Source organism: Pseudoliparis swirei, chromosome 12 (genome assembly GCF_029220125.1).
Source record: "Pseudoliparis swirei isolate HS2019 ecotype Mariana Trench chromosome 12, NWPU_hadal_v1, whole genome shotgun sequence".
Taxonomy (NCBI): domain Eukaryota; kingdom Metazoa; phylum Chordata; class Actinopteri; order Perciformes; family Liparidae; genus Pseudoliparis; species Pseudoliparis swirei.
Window position 1 is genome coordinate 4,976,159 of NC_079399.1, and position 27,780 is coordinate 5,003,938.

A 27,780-nucleotide genomic window follows, 5' to 3' on the forward strand; every position below is an offset into this window, starting at 1 on the left:
CATAACTCAGTCCACCAACACCTCATTGTTCTCAGTCAGACAGGAAATGGGTTTTGGGAGATCTCTCGCTCACGCACTCGGAGACGACGTTCTTCCTCCATCGGCACCACGGACCTCGGGAAACGCCGCTTTGGAAATCACTCTCAAAAAAGATTCTGTTAATATGTTGACTATTTCCCGCCAAGCCTTTATTTTGTAAGTGCCTTTTAATGTTTTGGGTCCTTTTATTTTGAAGATCTTCCAGCGGGAACCGGAAGTAGATGTAAATTTCGTAACATGACTTGGCAAAAAGTACGTTAGCTAACGGAGTACTGAAGGAAAAGGTGTTCAAGAGTATTTTTCTTACTTCATTAACTGCTACGCACCGAGCTGGAACCGGAACACGGTACTAAATGTGCCTTTTAATGTTTTGTGTCAATTAAATTTGAAGCTCTTCCGGCGAGAACCGGAAGTAGATGTAAATCTCGTAACATGACTTCGCAAAAAGTATGTTAGCTAACGGAGTACTGAAGGAAAAGGTGTTCATGAGTATTTTTCTTACTTCATTAACTGCTAAGCACCGAGCCGGAACCGGAACACGGTACTTTGTGTTTCATTTGGGCTTTGACTACATGTTTAATGGCTTTCTTTTTTTATTAACTTGTAAAATGTATTGTGATATGATGCTAATGCTAGATTTTAGCTATATGTGCCCTTTAAGAAAAGGAAAATGTTGTGATTAATGTCCACATGTACTGTATAGTTGAATGTCATTGACTTAATTTTTACACTCATAAGAGTTCATTTCTGTTTTATTTGTTCCATATAGTTCTTACGGTGATTTCTGGAAATTAAAAAGAAAAAGAAGCACTCTTAAATGTCTGTTCGTCAACACGACTCGTGGCTGAACATGAATAAAGGAAATTCGGGGAACATCAGTACGCTTCACTGTTGTCCGGCGGGGGTCCGCTACACGCCGTTTAATTTAGGTTCACGCTAATTGGCCGCAAGACGCGTAACCGTGACAACACTAAAAGATATAAACTCGCGCAAATTAATTTGGTTTCTGGGAGTTTTTTGGGGAGATTTAATGGATTTGAGTTTTCCTTTCCAGCGCGTCACGTTAACTGAAGGGTGCTTACTCCGCGAGATGTTACACACACACACGATGAAGATGAGAAATAGCAGCGCCTAAACCCTCATTAGGGGATTTTCAACATGAGGGTGAAAAATAATAAGTATAAGTAAAAGCTTACATATGCACTGTGACTGGGGAATTTAAAGTAGGAGGTGGAAGAAGCAGAGATTAAGAGGAAGAGGAAGAATAATTAAATTATTCAGAGTAAAACTCTTCTTATGTTATTTAGTTGATGTCATTATGTTACCTATGTTGTCACATGCAGTATTTTAGACACGGTTAAAAACTACAGGCGTAATAATTTAGGCTAAAATAAAGATGAATTCATTCTTGAATGATCACTTAAAGCAACTTTAAGCGATAACTACTCACCATTTGAGGACCTTTCGATATTATATTCAAGGAACGTCTATATTCAAGGCGGTTATAGCCGACGAGGCGGTTAAGACCCGCGTGCCGTCTGACCTGAGACTATAAGCCGAGCGCTAACAGCGGCCGCCCCTCAGCTGGGCGTGGCCGCTGAGGAGTTAGCGTTGCGTTATTTACAAAACCCTTAAATTTATTCACAACACACGAGGAACTTCACTCCAAGATCAACACAGACGTCTGCAGACGTGCAGCAGTATTCATAAGAGCCTATTAAAGCAGATAATTAAAGACAAAAGAGTAATATTGATCCCTTAAATAATGTCTGAACCTCATTTATTTGGAGTAGAATTACAACTTGTATCAGGGTTCATACACATGTTGACCAATAGGTTTCCATGACCTTTCCATGACCTTTCCACGACCTTTCCATGACCTAAACCACATTTCCATCACCAAACCTTTTGTGAAATCTCCGTGTATACACAAGTATATATATGACACAAATGAATGAGAGACAATAGTTTGATTAAAAGAATATTTATATAAATGTTAATTCTTTTAATCAAACTTCCATGGACAACAATTTCCACGACTTTCGGGATAGAATTTTTTTAACCCTTGTGTTGCCTTAGGGTCATTTTGACCCGAATCAATATTACACCCTCCCCCCGCCTTTGGGTCATTTTGACCCGATTCAATGTTTCACCCTCCTGTTACCTTTATATTTACTAACATATTTTACCCTTTGGGTTCAATTTGACGCCAGCAATTAAAACCTCCAGAAAATTATTAGAATTAATATTGTTTTCCAAGTTTAAGTGTGAGGCACTTTATGTTTGTTTGTTGACTACCGAAAGAACACCGACATTAAACATTGAATGGGGTCAAATTAATCCTAATGCGGGGGGAGGGTGTAATATTGATTCGGGTCAAAATGACCCTAAGGCAACACAAGGGTTAAAGGACATTTTTCCTGGCAATAACCATGTTATAATTCCATGACTTTTCCAGTTGTTCCATGACCGTACGAACCCCTGTGTATTTGTCAAATGGATGATATTTTTAAAATCATATATCATCAAAAATATATCGTCACGTTAAAGTTGTCGACCCAAATAATGAGCAATGAAAAGCTTTGTGGGCTGTGCTTTTTTAAATGAGCGATGGGAGGAATAAATACAATTGTTCTACATACTATAATAATAATAATGTATACTTCAATGCGAACAAAAGGCTTTTTATATCAGTGGCTGTAGCCTGGAGGTGGAACGTAGGCTTGTAACCACTTCTCTAACGTCATCAGTTCTAGACGGGGAGGGGAAAGTGATGAGTCACACTCTGGCCTCCATACAAAATATATATATATATATATATAAATACATATATATATACAAATACATATATATACACACATATATATAAATATAAATATATCTATACATAAATATTTAGACATATACATATATACACATATATCTACATACATATATACACATATATATACATATACAAATACATATATATATACATATATATATGTATATATACACATATATACATATATAAACATATATATACACATATATACATAGACACATACATATATATATGTATACGTATATTATGAGGTACTCTTACTTTTTTTTTTTACAATAATGTTCTCCAACATGGACCGAGCCTGAAGTTCTCCTCACTTCTACACTTCTCCCAGCATAAAGACCGTTTTACAGAATCTGAAGCGTTCCATCCAACACATGCAGCCCCTGAACGTTCAGCCGGGTCTCAATCCAATCGCATTACGACAATAAATAAATAAATGAATAAATAAGTACACCTGATTTAATTGAACAAAATGCTCTTACAAGTCTGGTAATTCGCGCAATTAAGACGGCGTTCATATTCAATGTGTTTGTGGTCCCGGTTTGTCTGAATGTCAATTAGCGGCGAACAAGATGTTTACCTTCACTGATTGAGAGAGGGAGAGAGGGGGGGGGGGGGGTGAGGGAGATAGAGAGAGATAGGAGGAGTGTGTGAGAGAGAGGAAGAGTGTGAGAGAGGGAGTGTGTGTGTGTGAGTGAGAGAGAGAGTGTGTGAGTGAGTGAGTGAGTGAGAGAGAGAGTGTGTGAGTGAGTGAGTGAGTGAGAGAGCGAGTGTGTGAGTGAGTGAGAGGGAGTGTGTGAGTGAGTGAGAGGGAGTGTGTGTGTGTGAGTGAGTGAGTGATAGAGTGTGTGTGAGTGAGAGAGAGAGAGTGTGTGAGTGAGTGAGTGAGAGAGAGTGTGAGTGAGTCAGAGAGAGAGAGTGTGTGAGTGAGAGAGAGAGTGTGAGTGAGTGAGAGAGAGAGTGTGTGAGGAGGAGAGAGGAGTGTGAGTGAGAGAGAGAGAGAGAGAGTGTGTGAGTGAGTGAGTGAGTGAGAGAGAGAGTGTGTGAGTGAGAGAGTGTGTGAGTGAGTGAGTGAGAGAGAGAGAGAGTGTGTGAGTGAGAGAGAGAGTGTGAGTGAGTGAGTGAGAGGAGAGAGAGTGAGTGAGAGAGAGAGGAGTGAGTGAGAGTGAGTGAGTCAGAGAGAGAGAGAGAGAGTGTGAGTGAGTCAGAGAGAGAGGAGTGGTGAGAGGAGTGAGTGAGAGAGAGGGTGAGTGAGAGAGAGAGTGTGAGTGAGTCAGAGAGAGAGAGAGAGAGAGTGTGTGAGTGAGAGAGAGTGTGTGAGTGAGTGAGTGAGTGAGAGAGAGTGTGAGTGAGTGAGAGAGTGAGTGAGAGAGAGTGTGAGTGAGTCAGAGAGAGAGAGAGAGAGAGAGTGTGTGAGTGAGTCAGAGAGAGAGAGAGAGTGTGTGAGTGAGTGAGTGAGAGAGAGAGTGTGTGAGTGAGTGAGAGAGAGTGTGAGTGAGTGAGAGAGAGAGAGAGAGTGTGTGAGTGAGTGAGAGAGAGAGAGTGTGTGAGTGAGTGAGTGAGAGTGAGAGAGAGTGTGTGAGTGAGTGAGAGAGAGAGTGTGAGTGAGTGAGAGAGAGAGTGTGAGTGAGTCAGAGAGAGAGAGTGTGTGAGTGAGTGAGAGAGAGAGTGTGAGTGAGTGAGAGAGAGAGTGTGAGTGAGTCAGAGAGAGAGAGAGAGAGTGTGTGAGTGAGTGAGAGAGAGAGTGTGTGAGTGAGTGAGTGAGAGAGAGAGAGTGAGAGAGTGTGAGAGAGAGAGAGTGTGTGTGAGAGAGAGAGTGAGAGAGAGAGTGTGTGAGTGAGTGAGAGAGAGAGAGAGTGAGAGAGTGTCAGAGAGAGAGAGAGAGAGAGAGAGCGCTAGAGACGAAGTGATACTTTTTATGAGAGAAAAGGGCAGATGAGAGATGAGTCATCTGGAGAGGAAATGAACAGGAAGTGTCTGGAGTCATGAGAACACGTCCAGTGAGCGAGATGCAGTTTGTTTTCACGAGGGGGGGGGGGGGTCCCACCCGCGTTCCTAAACGTTAAGCACGTTGTTTAATGGCCCATTAGGTACATTGATATTGCTCATCGACTGTTGTCACTGGCTGCCCACGGAGGGCTCTCGCCCAGCGGAGGGTAATCGGGGGGGGGGGGGGGGTTGTGTTCAGGGACAACGGGCCAAAATGTCCCATCTGCTCCACTTCCCACACACACACACACACACACACACTTGAAGTCACAGTAAAGTGGGAAATGAGTCATTTATGACCATTATTAATAATGCGCAATGGTCTTTAGAAATGTGCAGAGCCAAATGCGATGCCTTCAAGTGTCTTTATTCTTTGTAGTTTTTTTTCAACCGACCAACTAAAACCAAAATAACTTTTTTTTGTACACGTTGAAGAAACTGAGGATGTCGATCCTCTCTTTGAAAAAGACTGAAACGACGAGGATTTAAACCTTTAGAAAGTCCAGAGTTCAGCTCGCGGAGACGCACACAGACGCACACAGACTCACACAGACACACACAGGCGCACACAGACACACACAGACTCACACAGACTCACACAGACACACACAGGCGCACACTGGATGGACACAGGCGCACAGACTCACACAGACTCACACAGACACACACAGGCGCACACAGACGCACACAGACGCACACAGACTCACACAGACACACACAGGCGCACACAGACGCACACAGACTCACACAGACGCACACAGACTCACACAGGCGCACACAGACACACACTCACACAGACTCACACAGACGCACACAGGCGCACACTGGATCCACACGGCGCACACAGACTCACACAGGCGCACACAGACACACACAGGCGCACACTGGATCCACACAGGCACACACACTCACACAGGCGCACACAGACTCACACAGGCGCACACAGACACACACAGGCGCACACTGGATCCACACAGGTGCAGACATTGGAATATGTTAAAAAAATTCTCCCGCTCCGTTTATTCATTACTGTAATTATTATTTCATTGAAGGATTCATACAGTTTTTCGGTGAATTCTTCGTGTTTTTATCGTTGACTGTTTTAAATACAGCAGCTATGTCAGTTATTCTCATACGGATGAATGCAGACTCTTGTCTTGATTGACCAAAAGATAAATATCATAAAATAATCTAGTACCAGTATTTCTGACAAAAGGCAGAAAACAATCACGACTGAGAAGTTCGTCAAAAAAAATACTTTTTTATTTCATTTATTTTGAAACGGCAGAAAAAATGCTCCATTCATTTTAATTTGGGAGCGAAAGTTTGTCACAACTCGCCCTTTATTTTGAAACTGAACAAATAAAAAAAAGTTTAAAACAATCTTTCCATACTGACGTCGTGCTTTATTCCTTGTCCTGTATGTGTGTTGGCGCGGCATCGCCCTCCTCTTCAGCGCCTCCACATATTTAACCCTTTAGGGTCAATTTGACCCCAGGCTGTTTTTCACTGTGTCAAACATATAAGAAATATCAACTTTTTCATATATTTAAAGGGCTATTTAGGTAGTCAACAAACAAACATAAAGTACCTCACACTTAAACTTGGGAAACAATATTAATTCTAATAATTTTCTGGAGGTTTTAATTGCTGGGGTCAAATTGACCCCGAGGGTAAAATATGGTAGTAAATGTGAAGGTAACAGGAGGGTTAAGATGAATTTCCCAAACGGAGCGTCTGACTCCTTTTTGTTTAAGGGAATTATTTATAAAAAAATTCTTGAGAGTTATAAATGTAATTAAAAACGGATTAATATGGAAGATGTATGTGGTAGTATATATAAATATATTTTGTTTTTTATCTTGTTTATTGTTTTTTTGTTGTTGTTTTATTTTCTTCTTTATTTTATATTAATTTTCTGATTTATTTTGATTTCAATTTAGGATAGGAATTTATAAGCATTTTTTTGCTTCTACCTATACCTTTTCAGTCTTTCTCTTTTGTATATTTTATAGGATAATATTGTATTGTATTTGATTTGATTGACTGAATAAAAAATAAAAAAATATATATATATATATTTCGAGAATAAAACTTAAAGACGAGCCCAGACCTCATGTCGTGATGCCGAGAGAGCCGACAGCAGCCTTTGGTCATTGTAGTGTAATCCCCCCCGACAGAACAAGATTATCCCACTGAGGCCACAGGGTGGGCCCGGGTGGGCCTGGGTGGGCACTCCCATCAGCTGTGTGTTTAAGACACCTTCCGATAATCTCCGTACACACACACACACACACACACTGGCTGACAGCCCGCATATATAAACCCGGCGCCGAGTGGGTCTCAGCATCAGCATCAGACCCCCCGGTGAGACGAGTAGAAGAGACGTCTTGACTATGACAAAAATGGATTTGGGAGCCCTGTCTTCTCTCGCGGCGCTGCTGCTCGTGGGCCTCTGCTGCGCCGGCAAGGACGTGGTGAGTAAACTCGATACCGTGAAGAGCAGCTTGACACATTCCTGATGTCGTCTGTGTGGACGTGGAGTTTAAATACTCCATTTCATTTCCCACAGGAGCACGGTGCTGATGATGGTAAGTGGCAGAAGCTCACTACATCACCACATTGATTACTCAACTGTTTAACCTTTGGGGTCAATTTGACCCCATTCAATGTTTAACGTCTCCAAAAAAAAAATCGACATTTTTTTTGCTTCATATTTCATGACTTTTTCTCATTTATTGGGGACAACTGGGAAAACATATTCACATGATGTGTTTTCACTGTCCTGTACACAACTTGTACGCATCGGTGTTCTTTGGGGTCAATTTGACCCCAGGCTGTTTGTCACCGTGTCAAACATATAAGAAATATCAACTTTTTTATTTATTTAAAGGGCTATTTAGGTAGTCGACAAACAAACATAAAGTACCTCACACTTAAACTTGGGAAACAATATTAATTCTAATAATTTTCTGCAGGTTTTAATTGACCCCGAGGGTAAAAGATGTTTGTAAATGTGAAGGTAACAGGAGGGTTAAAAGAAATAAGAGATGCATGACTTCTGTTTTTTTTCACAGACACCGACATAACCAGCATTATTTTGAGGATGAACAACGGTGAGTTTACACGACATCACAAGGAAACATTATTGCTTCGGCAACCTCTCTGGGTTTCACTGGCGTTCTGCCGGTTAGTTTAAAAAGCCCGTTTATTTATTTCTTCCCACCAGGATCCGATGAGTTCCTGCTGGAAGGAGACATGATGGTTCCGAAAACCCGGAACGCTCAGAAGTGCCTCAACAAGCAGTACAGCTGTCTGTGGGAGAAGTCGGCCAACGGCCTGGTGGAAGTCCCGTTCCTCATCAGCGACAAATACGGTACGTTTCTGATGTTTCCTCGTCTCGCGCGGCTAAATCTGAGACGCCGCTAACGAGCGTCGGCTTTGATCCCCGATCGTAGACGTCACCGAGAAGAGCACCATCCTGGGCGCCATGAAGGGCTTCGGGGAGCGCACCTGCATTCGCTTCGTTCCACGTCGGAGACAGAGGGCGTACCTGACCATCGAGCCGAGGAACGGGTGAGCGGATGACTGAAGCGCGGAAGGAATGTAGAGTGAGGAAGAAGAAGAAGGAGGAGGAGGAGGAGGAGGATTAGAGAAAAAGAAAGAGGAAGATAAGAGAAGAAGGAGGAGGAAGATAATAAGAGAAGAAGAAGAAGAAGAAGAAGAAGAAGAAACAAGGAAGAAGGAAAAAGGGAAGAAGGAAAAAAGAAAAAAGACGAATAGAAAAAGAAAGAAGAAGAAGAAGCGGCAGTGGGGGAGGGGTCATTGAGGTCCAGTTCAGGCAACCGACTGAACTTAAAAGTTTGGATGACAACTTTCTCAATCATAATTTGTGCGGCGTGTTCTAGGATACAATATGTCTGTGCAGAGAAGTGTCAGTAGGGGATGCAAAATGGCAACAAAGGGATGCAAAATGGCAGCAAAGGGATGCAAAATGGCTACAAAGACACAATTCCACCTCAAGAAAGATACTAAAAATGCCACAAAGACTCCAAATGGCTACAAATAGAAATAAAATGCAACTAAAGTTCAATAATTAACTGAGCATTCATGTTATGGGGAAGACAGAGTATCTTAAAGGATCCAAGATGGCCGTCACTGTGCACTCCCGTATAGTTCCCTCCTTCCCGTATGGTTCCCTCCTTCTCATATAGTTCCCTCCTTCTCATATAGTTCCCTCCTTCCCGTATAGTTCCCTCCTTCCCGTATAGTTCCCTCCTTCCCGTATGGTTCCCTCCTTCCCGTATAGTTCCCTCCTTCCCGTATGGTTCCCTCCTTCCCGTATGGTTCCCTCCTTCTCATATAGTTCCCTCCTTCCCGTATAGTTCCCTCCTTCCCGTATGGTTCCCTCCTTCCCGTATAGTTCCCTCCTTCCCGTATGGTTCCCTCCTTCCCGTATGGTTCCCTCCTTCTCATATAGTTCCCTCCTTCCCGTATAGTTCCCTCCTTCCCGTATGGTTCCCTCCTTCTCATATAGTTCCCTCCTTGCCGTATGGTTCCCTCCTTCTCGTATAGTTCCCTCCTTCCCGTATAGTTCCCTCCTTCTCGTATAGTTCCCTCCTTCCCGTATGGTTCTCTCCTTCTCGTATGGTTCCCTCCTTCCCGTATGGTTCCCTCCTTCCCGTATAGTTCCCTCCTTCCCGTATAGTTCCCTCCTTCCCGTGTAGTTCCCTCCTTCCCGTATGGTTCCCTCCTTCTCATATAGTTCCCTCCTTCTCATATAGTTCCCTCCTTCCCATATGGTTCCCTCCTTCTCATATAGTTCCCTCCTTGCCGTATAGTTCCCTCCTTCTCGTATAGTTCCCTCCTTCTCGTATAGTTCCCTCCTTCCCGTATGGTTCCCTCCTTCCCGTATGGTTCCCTCCTTCTCGTATGGTTCCCTCCTTCTCATATAGTTCCCTCCTTCTCATATAGTTCCCTCCTTCTCATATAGTTCCCTCCTTGCCGTATAGTTCCCTCCTTCTCGTATGGTTCCCTCTTTCTCGTGTAGTTCCCTCCTTCCCGTATAGTTCCCTCCTTCTCGTATGGTTCCCTCTTTCTCGTGTAGTTCCCTCCTTCTCGTATAGTTCCCTCCTTCCCGTATAGTTCCCTCCTTCCCGTATAGTTCCCTCCTTCCTGTATAGTTCCCTCCTTCCCGTATGGTTCCCTCCTTCCCGTATGGTTCCCTCCTTCCTGTATGGCTGGACCTGTGTCCTCGTATCGTATTGTATTTTATATACCGTTGTTGTATTTGTGTTTGTTGTTTTATGGACCCATGAGTCTGGAATAAGGAAATATACATAAGAGCTCTAGAAGCTCAAACAAAAGAAGAGCAGACCACAGGTCAGGGGTCAGGGGTCACACATTAACCGCCCCCTCTCGGCCGCCAGCTGCTTCTCTCTGCTCGGTCGCATCGGAGACAAGCAGATGGTGTCGCTGCAGCGGTTCGGCTGCGTCCATCACGGCATCATCCAGCACGAGCTGCTGCACGCGCTGGGCTTCTACCACGAGCACACGCGCAGCGACCGCGACAACTACATCAAGATCAACTGGGAGAACCTCAAGAACTGTAAGAATCGGCCTTTGTTCCTGTTTTTCCTTATCCGTCGGTACATCTCTCCGTTATTCATTGATGTCTTTTCTTTCTTTTCTTCAGTTTTTTTAATCAACTTTGAGAAGAAGGACAGCAATAACCTGAACACGAAGTACGACTACACCTCCGTGATGCACTACGGAAGGTAACGCGCGTTGACTTTTTAACACCCTCGTGGAGAAACCTCAATATACTCCATAACGAAAGAAACTAAAGTTATGAATGATATGCGTTTGATGGTTTCCCCATTTCCCCGTTGTCCAAATCTGCAGAACGGCCTTTGGAACCAACAGGAAGGTGACCATCGTTCCCATCCCCGACGCCAGCGCTCCCATTGGCCAGAGAGAAAACATGTCCGAGTTGGACCTCCTCCGGATCAACAAGCTCTACAAATGTTAGAGTTACTGCTGTGTGACGTTCAGGCGACAGTATAACAATAAAACCGTTTTATTCAGCGCTTTGTCTTTCGCCGTTTACTTAACAGGGGAAGTCGACCAATTTTTGGTGTCAGAGACGCGAAGTCTACCGAGTCTTCTTCACGTCTGTTTTGATTGATTTCACACCACTGAGTGACACATTTAAAACATGTCTGAATGGACTGGTGTGACAGGATAGAAAAACAAAACCTCGAGGCGACCTTCTCTTCCATCGACCCCTACCCGACCTTCACAGAGCCAATGACCCCTCACAGCCGCGTTGTTTTTAATGATGCATTTTGAGAAACCAGAACAGGGGGTTCAAGTTGTGGGATATTTTGGGCTCCATTAGTCTGTGGGAATAGAAAACAGATTGTGCTCAGGCTTTCTTTTGTTTCTTTAACTTATAAATAACTAAGTGATGCTCCATTAAAAACCCAAAATATTCATTTGAAATTCCCACAAAAACAGGATGAAATCAACGAAGGAGCCTTGAGTCTAAAAGTTTGCACTCCTCCCATGATGCACTATTTCCATGATGCAGTGAATAGGAAAGCTCTGGGAAGGTGGGCGGCGCCCCGGCGCCTCGAATGTTGCGTGACGTCGTTTCAGTTTGTATCAATCGTTCTCCGCATGCAATATTTAAAACAAATATCCTTGTTTGTTGAAATATTTAACGCTTCCGGCTCTGTTCACGCTCCAAAAAGAGGAGCGCCGAGAGACTTAAATGAAGAGCGTGATTACCAATCCCCTGATTGGCTTACACACAGGCCTCGGTCCGGGGAATCAATGCACGATCAATGGAGTCTAACCAGCGCCGTCTCTCTGGACCCGGAGTGTGTAAACCGAGAAGAACATCCGATGGAATATCTCGTCTTCGCTCTGATTGTCGGCTCATGGGCCGGCCTCGGGTCCCGAAGCCTTGTGAAACATTAAAGAGGGAGCGGGAAGATCTACAGTATATTCATGTGATAACAGCTTTAAAAGAAGAGTGGTGTGTGCGTGTGTGTGCGTGTGTGTGTTTATTGGCGAAGACTGTGCCGAAACCAGATGAAGAAGATCTGAAGTCTTGGGACCCGAGCGACTCAAGTGTGAAGGAATGAGTCATCAATATAACATTTGTTATGATGTAATGGTTTTGACGGACATAATCGGGGGTTTCCTGTTCTGCAAGTAGCCCGGAAGAATTGAAAATAAAATGGTGGGAAGAATGATATAAATTCAATTGGTATAGTTCAATATGGAGGATGATGATTTATGATGATTTATTGTTTGATTGATGGCCGTGTTTTTCTCTCCCCGTCTGATTGTTGGTGTGGTTGTTATGCTGTTTTGTAATTTGTATTTATTTGTTGTTGTCTGGTAAACAAATTGATAAAACGAGAACTGGCACTCGGTAGAGCAGATACCTTCGCCGCAGCCACATTTTGGCATTAGTTGCATGCCAATTGGATATAAATTGACCGTGCTATGGTAAAAAGAAGATGTTGACCTTTTCATGACCTTGACCTTGACCTTTGACCCGATCAATCCCAAAATCTAATCAAATGGTCCCCGGATAATAACCAATCATCCCACCAAATTTCATGCGATTCGGTTTCATATTTTTTGAGTTATGCGAATAACACACATACAAATAAATACACAGCGATCAAAACATAACCTTCCGCATTTTCAAGGTGTGTGTGATGACCAGCAGGGTATCCTGTAGGTTGCCCGTTCTAATGCCGTCTGGCCTGTGATGTCACCGGTTATTCTCTCGCGGCTGAGCGACTCTCACCGCCACGTTTCTATATCGGTGTTCCCGCCTCTCCTCGGTCCGCCGAGCCTTAAACCCACCGAGCGGAAATTAAAACGTTCTCCGCGGAGCGTCTTAACTAGTCGTACCCAGAAAAAAAGACCGCTTCAGAGTCTTTCTGACCTCGGGAAATAGATCTGTACAAAGAGGAGAAAAATAAATGCAAATGTGTTGAAATTCTTTTGTAAAATAAATCTTTTTCTTCTGCTCTCCCTTTTTGCTGCAGCTCAGCAAAGAAACGCGGAGAGAGAGAAACATTAAAAAAAAAAAGGAAATGTTCAATACCCCCCAAAAAATGCTGACGCGGCGTGCGTCGAGGTTTACGGCTGTGTTCGTCCACGCTTTCTGGACATTAATATTGGACGAGAAAAACAACGATAACAGAACATTTAGAGTATGTGAGTGTTGTTTAAAAAAACAAAACAGAAAACATTTGATTTTGGTTGTAGTCACGAGCGAGTCAGCATCCCCCCCCCCCACACACACACACACCGACTTCTGAGTCGCCCAAACCTGGATGGAATAGCATCCGGACTCATTAGCGCCCGTCACACACATTCCACTCGTCTTGGGTCGAAGCTGATGTTACGAACACGGAGAGAGAGAGAGAGTGAGAGAGAGAGAGAGAGAGAGAGAGAGAGGGGTGTTTCAGGAGACGGCGAGGTGCGCCGCGTTCACGCCGACTCGCGTGAGTTTACTCGCTTGATTTGTGGTTTTATTCGCATCATTCGGGCCTTGGAGGGGGCGGGGCTTATCTCCGTGGAAACAGTTATCATTTCCGCCACCCACCACAGAATAAATAACCTCTAATTCTGATTTTTACTCGTTGAGGACATGCCATAGACGTCGGAACATCCAACGCCCTCGTGTTCATAACATTAATATCATATATATATATATTTATACATGACATCACCCGTAGCAGTTAGATTCACCAGCGGCACGACCTCAGTGATGACGGGTCAAGCATCTCGACTCTGATTGGCTGTCGCAAAACTCAGCGTCGGGCGAATTTGAGGCGAATTAGGCAAAACAAATTTCGCTCCGATCGATTCACGTCATTCGCAATTCGCGAAATTTCTCGGCAAACACAACGATCCGGTTCCGTGCGTCGACTTTGCAGACGCGCTAAAAATTTTGCGACGCTTTTATTGTGAACGCGGCTTCAGGAGACTTGAGGAGAACCCGTCCGCGCCGCCGTCTGCCGTCTACGTACGTTCTGTGGCTTTTCGACACAAACGGCGGCGTTGAGACCGAGGCTTCGCTCCCACAATCCCTTTGGGGAGCGGCGGCGTCTCCGCTCGCCGGCGCTGAGCAATCGCAGCTGTCGGGAAAAGTGATGCGGCCCCATTAGTGACGGAGCCAGACGGGGCGCCGCTGTGGGGACGAGACGATAACAAGGTACTCATTGGAGATGTGAGGGATGGTGTTTGTGCATCGCTCGCCGCGTGTGTCTGATGAAGAGGAGGGGGGGGGGGGGGAGAGAGGAGGAGTGGTTAAGGGAGAAGGGGAAATAGGAGGCGATAAGAGGAAACAAATGGAGCTGGGGAACAATGAGACGGGGGGGGGGGGGGGGGGGGCGTCATCAGAGGAAGGAGACGCACCGAAACCGATGAATCAGAGCGGCGACCGAAGAGAGAGCACGTTTAACGAGAGAGAGAGCGAGAGAGAGAACGAGAGAGAGAGAACGAGAGAGCGAGAGAGAATGACAGAAAGTGAGAGAGAGAACGAGAGAGAGAGAATGAGAGAGCGAGAGAGAATGACAGAAAGTGAGAGAGAGAGAGAGAACGAGAGAGCGAGAGAGAACGACAGAAAGTGAGAGAGAGAACGAGAGAGAGAGAGAGAGAGAAAACGAGAGAGAGAGAACGAGAGAGCGAGAATGAGAGAGAGAGAACGAGAGAGAGAGAGTGAGAGAGAGAGAACAACAGAACGACAGAACGAGAGAGAGAGAGAGAGAAAACGAGAGAACGACAGAACGAGAGAGAGAACGAGAGAGAGAGAGAGAACAACAGAACGAGAGAGAGAGAGAGAGAGAGAACGAGAGAGAAAACGAGAGAACGACAGAAAGCGAGAGAGAACGAGAGAGAAAACGAGAGAACGACAGAAAGCGGGAGAACGAGAGAGAGTGAGAGAGAGAGAACAACAGAATGACAGAACGAGAGAGAGAGAGAACGAGAGAGAAAACGAGAGAACGACAGAAAGCGAGAGAACGAGAGAGAGAACAACAGAATGACAGAACGAGAGAGAGAGAGAACGAGAGAGAGAGAGCGAGAGCCCTGACAAACTGGCAGGTTTATCCTCAGGGAGTCTGACCTCTCGTCAGATAGTTCCCCGACGGCACGCCGCGAAGAGGAAAAGCGGCGCCATCCGGCCACGTGGATGACGATCCACCGGGTTTAACATTTATATTTCTGCGCTCCAAAGAAACCACTGCGAGCAATTTAGGTGAGAATATTCGGAGGAATATGATTTAAAATGTCAACGCGGCACGAGAGTTTGTGTAGAAGTTAAAGGTTAAAGTTCACTCAACCGTCATAAACGACAGCCACGTCGCAAACAGACAGCGGGGGGCTTTGGGGGGCTTTAGGGCCGTTGTGGCCGTTCGGGAATTTGGGGGTCTTTGGGAACCTTAGGGTTTTTGAGGTCTTTGGGGAATTTGGGGTATTTGGGGTTTTGGGGCTCCTTGATGCATTTGGGGTCTTTGCAGCCTTTGGGGCCCTTGGCGGTCTTTGGAGTTTTTGGGGGCATTTGGGGGCCTATGGGGATTTCAGTTTTTGGGGTATTTGGGGTTTTGGTGGTCCTTGATGCATTTCGGGTCTTTGGAGTCTTTGTGGCCCTTGGGTTCTTTGGGTTCTTTGGGGTCTTTGGGGTCTTTGGATTATTTGGAATCTTTGGGGCCCTTGAGGGCCCGTTGCCCTCTTTGCCTGTCGGTTATCACTTCTCTGCTCTAATAGAAGCAGGAAGCTGTGTTTCTCAATCTTGCTGAAAACGAAAAGGAAATCAACCCACAGAGTAATCAACAACAACAACAACAACAACACAATAACATCCACACAGTCACACAGAAACACTGGCCTCAGCACCGAGGACAGCCAATCAGAGAACACTTCAACCCGGCGCCGCTCCACGACGTTGTTGTCGTTGGGCTCAACGTTTAGAAATAAATAAATACATGAAATCAGCAGCAGTTGCAGCTCACGCCGCACAGGAGAACAACATGGACGCCTTGATTGCAATAAAGAAGAGAAGAAGAGATTTAAGGTGGAAATCAAAGCTAAAGAAAACAAAACTGAATAAATTATCATCAATGACACATTTATTAAAAAAATGCTTTCACGCTTCATTTCAGCTTTCTGTGCATCGGCGGAGATGATGCTACCGTGTGTGTGTGTGTGTGTGTGTGTGTGTGTGTGTGTGTGTGTGTGTGCCGAACTGTGCTGTGAGCGTGCGCGTGAAAAAAAAGGTGGAATTGTATAATTACCGCTATAGAAATATAATGACACCCTTGAAACGCAGCGATCGGCCTGGAGGAGTCTGACTCATGGAGACGACGCGACCTCCGACCTCCTGGAGGGCCACGCCCCTCATCCCACGGACGTATTCATAGAGACGCTCCGGCTTTCATGAGCGGGACGCCGCCTCCGGATGCTCCGGATTTTGGATGCGCTTCACTCTGTCGCCCTTCACTCTCTTCTCTCGTCCTTCACTCTCTCACCCTTCACTCTGTCGTGCTTCACTCTCTCGCCCTTCACTCTCTCGTCCTTCACTCTCTCGCCCTTCACTCTCTCGCCCTTCACTCTCTCCCTTCACTCTCTTCTCTCGTCCTTCACTCTCTCGCCCTTCACTCTCGCCCTTCACTCTCTCATCCTTCACTTTCCACTTTCTGGTCCCCGCGGGGACCGGAGACCGTTTAAGATGTTTCTAACTTGTGTACATCGGCCCAATTAAAGTAATTAATGCAGCAGCTGCTTCCAGGACCAAGATAAACATAAACGCGACGCAAACAAACAGACAGGCAGGCAGACAGGCAGACAGACAGAGAGACAGGCAGACAGACAGACAGACAGGCAGACAGACAGACTGGATCGAGCTCCAAACCACCAAAGAAAAGATTACGTTTCTTTTAATGGGATTATTTAAAATGTTATTTGTGAATTTGTTCCTCCTACTTCCATCTCGCCACTCTTCGCCCCTTTATGGTTCCAGGTAGAACCTTTTGTATATGTTACACCTGGAACCCTTGCAGAGGGTTCTATCTAGAACACAATATAAAGGGATAATGTACCTAGAACCATCCTGGAAAAGGTTCTACAGTTGCACCCAGAACCCCTCTCTTTCCAACCTCTAAGGGTTTAATCTAGAGAACCCACCTAGTTCTAATGAGGACCCTTTTATATTCCAAAGGTTTCTTCTCGGGAGGCAGGTTCTAACGATAACCTGTCTACCCTCTAAGGGTCTCATCTATATTCCACCCAGTTCAACTGGGAACCCTAGTATATTCCAAGGGTTTAATCTAGAACCCACCCAGGGGTTCTACCGAGAACCCTTTTATATTCCAAAGGTTTCTTCTCGGGAGGCAGGTTCTAGCGATAACCAGTTAACCTTCCAAGGGTCTCATCGTTTCATATTCAGAGGGTTTAGTCTAGAACCCACCATGGGGGTTCTACTGAGGATAATTTCATATTCAGAGGGTTTAGTCTAGAACCCACCATGGGGGTTCTACTGAGGATCATTTCATATTCAGAGGGTTTAGTCTAGAACCCTTACGTTCCGCGGCTGCAGTCCGTCGTTCAGTGCAACCTGCTCTGAGCCGTCCTTGAAGAACTCTTTGGTCCATAAAGGTTCCTTCAGATGAAACGGCTTCTTGAGGAACCTTCTAGTCTCACAAGGAACCCTGAATAAACAAATAAAAAGAGTGTGTGTGTGTGTGTGTCTGTGTGCAAATGGACTGATGGTGAAAACGTGATTTCCGCTGGGCGGCGGCCGCCTCTCGGCCCCCGGGTTGTGCTGGATCAGCAGGAAGAAGGTCAAACGGCGAGCGAGCAGAGGGCGGGAACGTTTGGGCGGTTTCCCTTCGAGGGCGTCGGGGCGATGGGAGCAAGAACACGTCCGCCCCCCGGAGGGAGGAGCTTCGTTTGCTTTCATGTGAACAGACGGCGCCCGTTTTAGTTTCCCGGCCTCGGCCCAGAATCACATTCTGCTTCTCACTTTGGAGAAATATTCCCCTTTCAGGAGGAAAAAAGCTAAATGTGTTCTCTCTCTCTCTCTCCCTCTCTCTTTACTCCGACTGTAAGAGAAGAACGATGTTTCCATTTGAGCTGCTGTTGAACTCCAAATGGTTTCCAAGCGGCGGGAGGCAGTAATGGCCGCCGATAACACACACAAAAAATATGAAAAACCTCTCGGGATTATGGATTCTTTCATCATTTTTATCCAGTGTGTGTGTGTGTGTGTGTGTGTGTGTGTGTGTGTGTGTGTGTGTGTGTGCGTGTTAACCCAGGTGTGTGATAATCCGCGGTGTGTTTGGGGCGTCACGCTTCCTGTCAAAATGGGTTTTAGAAGATTTGACATCTGGCAATAACGAACGTTATGGGACTGAAGTTTGGGATCAGTCCCATCAGAGATTCTTTTCTTTCTTTCCGAGTCTCTCGTTCCTCAGGTAGTAGTAGAACCTCCACGCAGAACCCCATTGAGGTTCTGTTCCGTCTTCCCAGAGATAACATGACATGTTGGGTGTAGAATGATGAGAGGTGGAGTAGACCGGGAAATGGACCAATGTTAACGTTATAAAGAGAGAGAGAGAGAAGATGGAAAGGTGGTGTTTGCTTTTCGCCGTTATTCACACCTCCATCACTCCTCCATCACCCCTCGATCACTTCTTCATCACACCTCCATCACGCCTCCATCACGCCTCCATCACGCCTCCATCACGCCTCCATCACGCCTCCATCACGCCTCCATCACGCCTCCATCACACCTCCATCACGCCTCCATCACGCCTCCATCACGCCTCCATCACGCCTCCATCACGCCTCCATCACGCCTCCATCACGCCTCCATCACGCCTCCATCACGTCTCCATCACGCCTCCATCACGCCTCCATCACGCCTCCATCACCACTCCATCACATTTATTTTTAATCTTTAGCTATAAATGATCCAGAGGATGAAATGTTGGGCCCTGAATATTATTTTCCTGTCATCCGTAGAACTAATCTTTAGTTTTTCTCAAGAAAGAAACAAAACTATTAAAACTAATGTGCTACTTAAAATAAGTACGTTTGTCATTTGGGGATATTTATTTTTGTTTTCATGTTCACTTTCTTGCTGACATCAGCGCAAACTAACCTTTAGTTAGGTAACACTAAAACAGTGTTGCTCCATGGAGTGTATGATGGGAGCGGAAAGGGAGGATGAGAGAGAGAGAGAAAGAGTGAGAGAGATAGAGAGGTAGAGAGTCTTAGGAGAAGGAAACACAGCCCACCTTGTTGCACCACATGTCCCATCATGCCACAACCTGAGACAGTGAGTGACCAACACACACACACACACACAGTTATTTCTGTCATATTATTATTATCCTCCATATGAATTTGCTGTGTCTCGATGCTTTCGAAATATTGTTGTTGCAACATTCATGAGAGAGATGGAGAGAGAGAGCGAGAGAGCGAGAGAGGGCGAGAGAGACGGAGAGAGAGAGAGGGCGAGAGAGCGAGAGAGATGGAGAGAGAGAGCGAGAGAGCGAGAGAGGGCGAGAGAGACGGAGAGAGCGAGAACGTGTGACTTCTCTTCTCTTCTCACGGGTTATATTTAGGGCTTCATTTGTAAATTAGGAGGTCTGAGAAGGCGCCAAGTCAGAGGGGGAGAAGAAATCCACAAATATCCTGGTGTGCATCGAACAAGACGTGGACATGTTCACGCTCATTCACAGGCGCGGAGACTGTTTCGGGTTTAGGGAAAGAGAGTCGGTTCACGCCCATTTCTACAAATCTCTGCAGACCAGTCCTTTAAAATTAAAATAAAAAATGGCCACAGCGGCTCCACATATCTTGAAATTATACAATTTCAAAAGATTAACTTGCAAAAAAAACGAAAGCAAAATATGGAAATCCTAGAAAAAGGAGAATCAACGCGATAAAGAAAATAAAAATAAGAATAAATAATGATTTATTGACCTTTTCCAGCCCATCTCGTCCCTCTTCTACACTCAAACTGCACAAATCACCCAAAAAAACAACCCAAATTAAATAAAGAAACGCGGTGGATTCCGCCTGCCCTACTTTATCCGGCGGAGGGTCGCGTCAATGCGTCCAGTGAGTGCTCCGCCTGGCTGTCATTAGAGAGTAGACTCTTTGTAATGAGACCTTTCCTTCTTGCCCTTCTCTGCCACCCCATTAAAACAGCAGCTGTGTCGATAACTCAACTCAAATTACACATAAAAGCACCAAATACCTACATGGGTCATCAAATAATAATAAAAAAGTCTATCAAAAGACATCAGCGCTTTATGCCTCTTTTCTTTTGTTATTTGAGAAGCTGCAGAGAGAATATAACATCCCAGCCTCCGACTGCGGGGGGATGAATCCGTCTCATTTTAATAACGCGTGTTCCCTCGACGGCCCTGAGAGCGTGAGCCACTCCGAGCGGCCACCGGGGGCGGCCTCTCAGCCTCTCAGCCTCTCAGCCTCTCAGCCCTCGCGACGTGTCGAGAAGTTGGGGATGGATAACGAGACTCGGGGATGAAAAGCCTCGAGAATGAGGATGAATGGGAAATTACAGACGATGAGATGTCCCGCCCCCCTTGACATTGTTCTCTATGGACTCGTCTGAAACTGTTCACTTCTTGGAGGAGTGTATTTAAGAGTTCCCCCAGAGACCTTCTCCTTGTGAAGTCTTCCACTCACTCCCCCTTCACAGCCATCGATGGGCTCAGCTTCCACCTGCACACCAGCAGCAACCGACGCTCGCACGCCGTCGGCACGGCGACGGGAGCAATTTGGGGTAATGAGCGTCTCAAGGGGGGCGCGGCGACGCGGGGATCGAACCGCCGACCCTCTGAAGGACGGCCCCCATCGCCACCGTCAGCTCAGGGGTGGTGAGCGTGTTACGCAATCAACGCAGAGCCGTTGGGCACCAAGAGAACGGATCGGACCGACGGACGCCGTGAGGACGAGGAGCGCCGGCGAGTTTAGAAAGTGTTCCTGTCAGAATGTGGAGGCCCGGACTCGGGGACCTCAAACGTCACATCATCTGAGCGTGATGTCATCTGTTCACTCCGGCTCACTGACGGTGTTCCTGTCGATGTGCTTTGTCCCTGTTGTTTAAAATATATACAATACAAACACCACTCTGGTCTTATTTAAATGTGTTAAGCCCTCTTATTTGATTTAGTTGTGTTTCTCTCTGTATTTGTGAAAGGTTATCATGGCTGAGTTCAAATGATATGCGAATGTATCTCTCTCTCCCTCTCAAACTCTCTCGACCTCTCTCTACCTCTCTCTCTCTCTCTCTACATCTAACTCTTTCTACCCCTCTCTCTACCTCTACCCCTCTACCTCTTTCTCTCTCTACCACTCCCGCTCTCTCTCTACCTCTCTCTCTCTCACTCTCTCACCTCTACCCCACCCCCTCTCTCCTCTCTCTCACCCCACCTCTACCTCTACCTCTCTCTACCTCTCTACCTCACCCTCTCTCTCTCTACATCTAACTCTTTCACCCTCTCACCTCTACCTCTCTACCCACCTCTACCCCTCTCTCTCTCACCCCTCTCACTTCTCTCACCCCTCTACCCACCCCACTCTCCCACCGCTCTCATCTCTACCCCTCTCTACCCCACCTCTCACCTCTCTCCCCACCTCTACCTCCCACCTCTCTCCCCCCTCTCTACCCCTCTCTACCACCTCCACCCCTCTCTCCCACCTCCCCACCCACCTCCACCCTCTCCTCACCTCACCTCTACCTCTCTCTCTCTCTCACCCCTCTCTACCTCTACCTCCCACCCCTCTCTCTCCCCACCTCTCACCCCTCCCCACCTCTACCCCTCACTCTACCTCTCTCTACCCCTACCTCCCTCTACCCCTCTCTACCTCTCTCTACCTCTACCTCTCTCTACCTCTACCTCTCTCCCTCCCTCTCTCATGTGTCTCGCCAGCCCCTGATTTAAACTTCTCTTTGTTTCTAGTAATTTCTCACATTAATCTAAACATCAGGGGAGGAGAGGAGGGAGGAGGAGAGGAGGAGGGGAGTCAGGAGGCGGAGCTACAGATGAGATGTACGTTCACAATCGCTGGCAGCGCCGGCACATTCCTATATATTACCGCCGGCAGCCGGCCTCTCGGGGACATTTCATCACGCCCGCTGAAATGAATCACATCCTTCAGCGGTTACATTTTATTTTTGGCAAAGAAGGTGTGGGCCACTTAAATCACTGGAATAAGAACAAATGGGTGACGCTGGACAATGCGAGTACCAATTTAGAGCCTTTGATTTACGGTCATATATGAAGGTGTTATTTCCAGCTCTAAATCCAGGCTGCTTTTCTCCTGCATCCTAAATCATAACGACCGCAACTGATCACAAGACACAGTCACACGCGTCGGGAAATCAATTAAGCCGTTGTCATCCAGACGTCGCTAAAGTAAAATGACTTCTCTCCATCACCCAGGAGGACGTCCCCCCTCGACGGAGACAGGCGGTACCTGGACACCGGTCATTGAAGTGGACCCTCGGGGCGCCTGCTGCCAACAACAGGAAACACACATTCTGATTGGTTGCCCCTGACAACGGCTCGTGCACACACACACACACACACGACCTGATGTCAGGTGTGCATTCTGGGACACATGTGGAGCACACATGACGCTTTTGCTTATTTCACATACAGTAAAATGTCACGAGCACACCTGTGTGTGTGTGTGTGTGTGTGTGTGAAGGAAAGGCCGTGCAGGATCACATTTTTGGGGGGATTCGGCCCATTTCACGGAGTAATTGAAATAAGTGCCTCTTGCCCCGATCATCCAGCCGGGTAGAAAACAAGAGGCAGTAAATCAATGTCCAGTAAGGAAGCCCAGGAGGGTCAAACCGGAGGTCAGCACAACGTCCACGCACCGCCGAGCACCGAGCCGCCACCAGACGCATCGGGTGGCGAGGCGGGTGAGTTAATTGCACGAGGGCGTAATGATTACAGCGTGATTTAAATTATCGAGATATCCGACGTCCAATGAAGAGCTCGAGTATCACCAACCCGGAGTTCTGGGCGAAGAATTACACAATTCCTAAAATAATTAAACACGGAATTCCTGATCATCTCCGACCGTCGTGGCGTTGAACCGACTCATTTTGGGAATTACGCCCGGGAAAGAGAGCGGCCAATCGCAGCCGGACCCCGACAGGCTCCGCCCACTCACCAGCTTCTCGTGGTCACCAGTTCACAGGTGAAACGGTCCAATACAATTTAAATAAACTCCTCCTACCCCCGGAGGAAAGTCTTTCCCTGCTAGGAAGAAACAATTAGGCGCGCGGCCAGCGATGCCGCTCGCATAATAAAATGTTTTTGAAGTTTTGGGAATTGAAAGAGCAACCGAGCGGCAGCCGGGATGACTCGTGAAAACTTCTGCATGCAGATAAAAACCCTGAAAAAACCCAGATAAATGAGGGTAAATAAATGCAGCTCCATGCGGCGCTGGTGTGTCGTCCACAGCCTGAACCAGAAGGACTTGGAACACAATGAGAGGCCTCTCATGGTGCCGTCGGCAGATTACATGTCAGTTGTTATGCTGCGGTGGGCTGTTGCATGCTGGGCCGTAAACACATAAAAGTCAACCGTGCGAAGACTTCTCAGACGCAGCTGGGATCTCTTGCAGGCTGCTAAGTTTGCAGATCACGAAAAAGGCTTTTGTTGCCTCGTGACGGTTTATCGGCGTGTTCCTCTCGGCGTGTTCCTCTCGGCGTGTCCGTGACATGTTGAGCTCCAGAGCGCTCCGCACTTAACGCCAGGGATGACAGCTCATTTGGGCTATCTACCTGGAGGGGGGGGGGAATCAGGAAATAAAAAGGGTAGAAATTCCAATTCCACAGCCGATGACCGTTAGCTCCATGGATGTGTGTGTGTGTGACCTCCACCGGGCGTGGTCGACCAGAGGCTTTCTTCTGGTTTTCACACGCTTGTTGAAAATAGAATTGATGAGTCAGGGCTGCATACGACCGACATCTTCTATCACGACATCATGAACTAGAACGGGCACTCGGTAGAGGGCATACCTTCGCCGCAGGCAGCCACGTTTTTGGTACCTTTTCATGACCTTGACCTTTGACCCGATCGATCCCATGATGATTTATTGTTTGATTGATGTCCGTGTTTTTCTCTCCCCGTCTGATTGTTGGTATGGTTGTTATGCTGTTATGTAATTTGTATTTATTTGTTGTTGTCTGGTAAAAAAAAAAAAAAAACTACAACGGGCACTCGGTAGAGCGCATACCTTCGCCGCAGCCACATTTTGGCATTAGTTGCATGCCAATTGGATAAAAATTGACCGCGCTATGGTAAAAACAAGATTTTGACCTTTTCATGACCTTGACATTTGACCCGATCGACGCCAAAATCTAATCAAATGGTCCCCGGATAATAACCAATCATCCCACCAAATTTCATGCGATTCGGTTTAATACTTTTTGAGTTATGCGAATAACACGCATACAAATAAATAAATACACAGCGATCAAAACATAACCTTCCGCATTCTCGAATGCGAAGGTAATAAGTCCATATTAAATAACCACATGGTAAAGTATGGAGATGCTTACTTCACGTACACACACTGGACAAAATAAAATACTGAAAATATGATTATTTTCTCGCTTTCATTAAGAACTAATAAAGAGGAAAAACTAAATCCAGGAGTTGGAAATGAAATTATTGAGGAAATCCAGCAGTTAAAAACAAAAATCAGATAATATTTCGATGTTATTTAACTATGCGGCGTTGTTCCAATAAGAAGACTTCTTGGCTGGAGGCAGTAATACATGTGAATGAATGGAGACGGTCCTGCACGCTGCTGCTGGGAAGCACGGCTGAGATTATAATCAGATTCTTTTAAAGAAACCTCAGCGAGTGCGTGTGGATGTCGACTTGGATGACGTCATTAAATCGATATTTCCTCCATCATGTGGGCGTAGTTTAAGTGAAGGGTGCTCCTGCGTGATCCATCAGGAGGGCGAGTGTTATTATCTCGCCGCGTCACGTGATGAACCCGGCCGCCGCCTCCTGCTCATTAGAATAACCGCCGTCGCGTATCGGTTCAAAAGCGACGGTGTGAATTAAAGTCCGTCCCAGGAGTTCATCTTTAAGTGCCGGCAACAAATCAGAGCGATGAGATTGCGGCGCACTCCAGACTGACGGGCGCCGGCGTGACCCAGTCGACCTTCTGGAGAGCCACGCAAACCCCCACAATCTGTTCTTTGGCCCCTCCCGTCACCCTCGGCCGGGGGGGCGGGGCCACGCCACGGAGTCAGACTGCTCCAAACTAATATGTTTTTTTTTTTTCCTGGGGGCAAATGTAATAAAAACTACGAGAACCCATTTTCCCCTCTTGTCTGTCTCTCCTGCCGCTCTGTGATTCATACGAGGCGGCGGCGACGGCGGTGGGGACGGCGCCACCGTAGGCGATGAGCGAAAAAGGCACCTTGGGGAATTTTATGATCCGTGACGAATCGCCCGTGATCATTTTGTATGTATGCATGTGTCACTGCATATTAATAATGGCCTCTGTCTGGTGAAAGCACCGGCACACCTTAAAAAAAAGAAGAAGATAATTTTATCTTCTCCCTGCTGAGCCCCCCTCCTCCTCTCTCTCTCTCTCTCTCTCCTCTCTATGCCCGCTAATACTTTCCATCAGAATCCCAGTCAAAGGAGCCTTTGCTTACATTGTGCCCTTTGGCTTTGGGATGATACAAAGATTTTAAATGAAGGAAATGATAGAGGAAGTACAGCCAACCAGGAGGAGGTAATAAGCCCCGGCTGAGGATGATTAACAGCGAGCTGATGGAGAATCTCCTTCCTCCTCTTTACGTATGTAAATTAATTGCTCATAAAAATGTTACAAAGGAGCTAGTTGTTGAGGAAATTGAGTTAAAAAAATTAGAGTTTACCCTTGAATCATGTGCAAAAACCAAATCCCCCTCGTTAGAAACGACCACCCCGCGGTGCCGTGTCTCTCCGTCTGTCCCGATGTCGTGTTGCTCTGGAAGCCTGAAAACCAGCAGAGAAGATATTCCACTCTCTTTTAAAGAGAAACCAGCAAAACGAGGAGAGCGTCGTTGTTTTGTTGGACCGCGTTGACGGCGAGCTGCATCTCGTTGCGAGAGCGCCCAAGTTCACACGCAAATTTTGTTCAACTTAATTCACCGCATAGGGAGCCTGATTTCCGTCCTCTGCTTAGCGCCCAGTTTCTGAACCTTTAAATAACCTCAAAGCGCCGCCGTGTTTTATCGTCGTACACGACGGCAGGAAACCAGATAACCTCCGTTCGGCGGCGTTCAATGAAACCGGGGCCGTAAAAAAAGAAAGAAAAAGACCTTCTTGAAATATATATTATATAAATATATATATATATCTTTTGTAAAAGCAAATGGATCCATTGAAATGCAGCGAAGGCGATCTCTTGATCTGGACAGGTGTTGCTTTGACTTCAACGCGTGTGAGGAGCTCTGCAGCGCTACATGTGTAACAATAGGCTCTTTGTTCTCCTGAAGGCCGCTGATTACCAACACGGGCCGACTCCGCGTGAGAATACCAGCCATTGATTTGTCTTCTTCGTCTTTTCTTACAGCATTTGAAGTTTTTTTTTATTCTCCCCGTTCCAATTCAGCTGGAGGAGAACAAAGAGTCGAAATAACTTCTTTATTAACGCACCGTTTCAGAGATTTTCAGAAAACATATTGAGAGACTTTTTTTGGTTTCGTTTATTCTCTGCTGCTTTGGTGCTTCGACCGCTGAATGGAAACAGAAACGGTGCATCCACTTGAGTATGTGTGGGATGATACGTGTCAAAATACTTGTGAATTATGAGAATACTCACTAATAAATACTTAACCGAGACTTATTTGGATGCTACTCTTGTAGTTTATGTCTTTAATGTTCTTGAGGGAGAAGGACTTTCCTTATTCTACCTCCACTTATAAGGCCCATACTGAGCAACGCATGTTGTTCGTTTTAATATATTTGGATCTATTTTTTTTAATTTAAATTGACTTGACCATGCAAAACCCTCATTGAGATTAAAACTCTCCTTTACAAGAGCGTCCTGGTCAATTGGACACCCTCTTTAACTTTAACTAGAGGCGTCGATTGAGAACCGATTCTCGTTTACAATGACGAGCAGAAGGATACCAGACGGTTACGACGTAAACACATCTGCTGCAATGAAACAACATCGCACGAAATAAACAAACAAATAAAAATGTTATTTGCCGTTAGAGATATTGAGCGGTGAGCCGAGATATCGAGGGCTTTTACCAGGGAGAGTTGTAGAGATGAACTGATACCTGAGGATAAGGTGGGCTTTTGTTAATTGAGACTGATTGTGCTGCCAATTATTGTTTATACATTTCAGGTGCGTGTGTCACGTGACCACGGTCTCTATAAGCTGACGCACCTGCAGATAATAAAGCGCTTGAGTACCAGAGTGGGTACAAAAAAAATGCTCTAAACTCAAGATATTATAATTCACGTGCAACAACTTATTTACTTTTTTTCAAGGAGCAATGATTAGGATGATATCGAGTGGAAACCTTGAGGAAAATCACCTTGTAGTTACCTTCGCATTGAAAATGCGGAAAGGTAATGTTTTGATCGCCGTGTATTTATTTATTTGTATGCGTGTTATTCGCATAACAAAAAAAGTTTTAAACCGAATCGCATGAAATTTGGTGGGATGATTGGTTATTATCCGGGGACCATTTGTTTAGATTTTGGGATCGATCGGGTCAAAGGTCAAGGTCATGAAAAGGTAAAAATCTTCTTGAATCGCATGAAATTTGGTGGGATAATTGCTTATTATCCGGTGGCCATTTGATTAGATTT

The 27,780-nt window shown here is 46.0% G+C and overlaps 2 protein-coding genes across 3 annotated transcripts in view; one reads left to right on the forward strand and one right to left on the reverse strand.

The window, feature by feature from the left end:
• The window catches only part of LOC130202345 (MAM domain-containing glycosylphosphatidylinositol anchor protein 2-like), a 181,589-nt gene that overhangs the window by 127,778 nt on the left and 26,031 nt on the right, over positions 1 to 27,780 (reverse strand). The window lies entirely within an intron of this gene.
• LOC130202346 (low choriolytic enzyme-like) lies at positions 7,251 to 10,924 on the forward strand. Its single transcript, XM_056427818.1, has 8 exons — positions 7,251 to 7,332; positions 7,428 to 7,446; positions 7,933 to 7,971; positions 8,085 to 8,231; positions 8,314 to 8,431; positions 10,285 to 10,463; positions 10,551 to 10,632; positions 10,760 to 10,924. The coding sequence occupies exons 1-8, from the start codon at positions 7,252 to 7,254 to the stop codon at positions 10,884 to 10,886; spliced, it is 792 nt and encodes a 263-aa protein (XP_056283793.1). The 5' UTR covers position 7,251; the 3' UTR covers positions 10,887 to 10,924.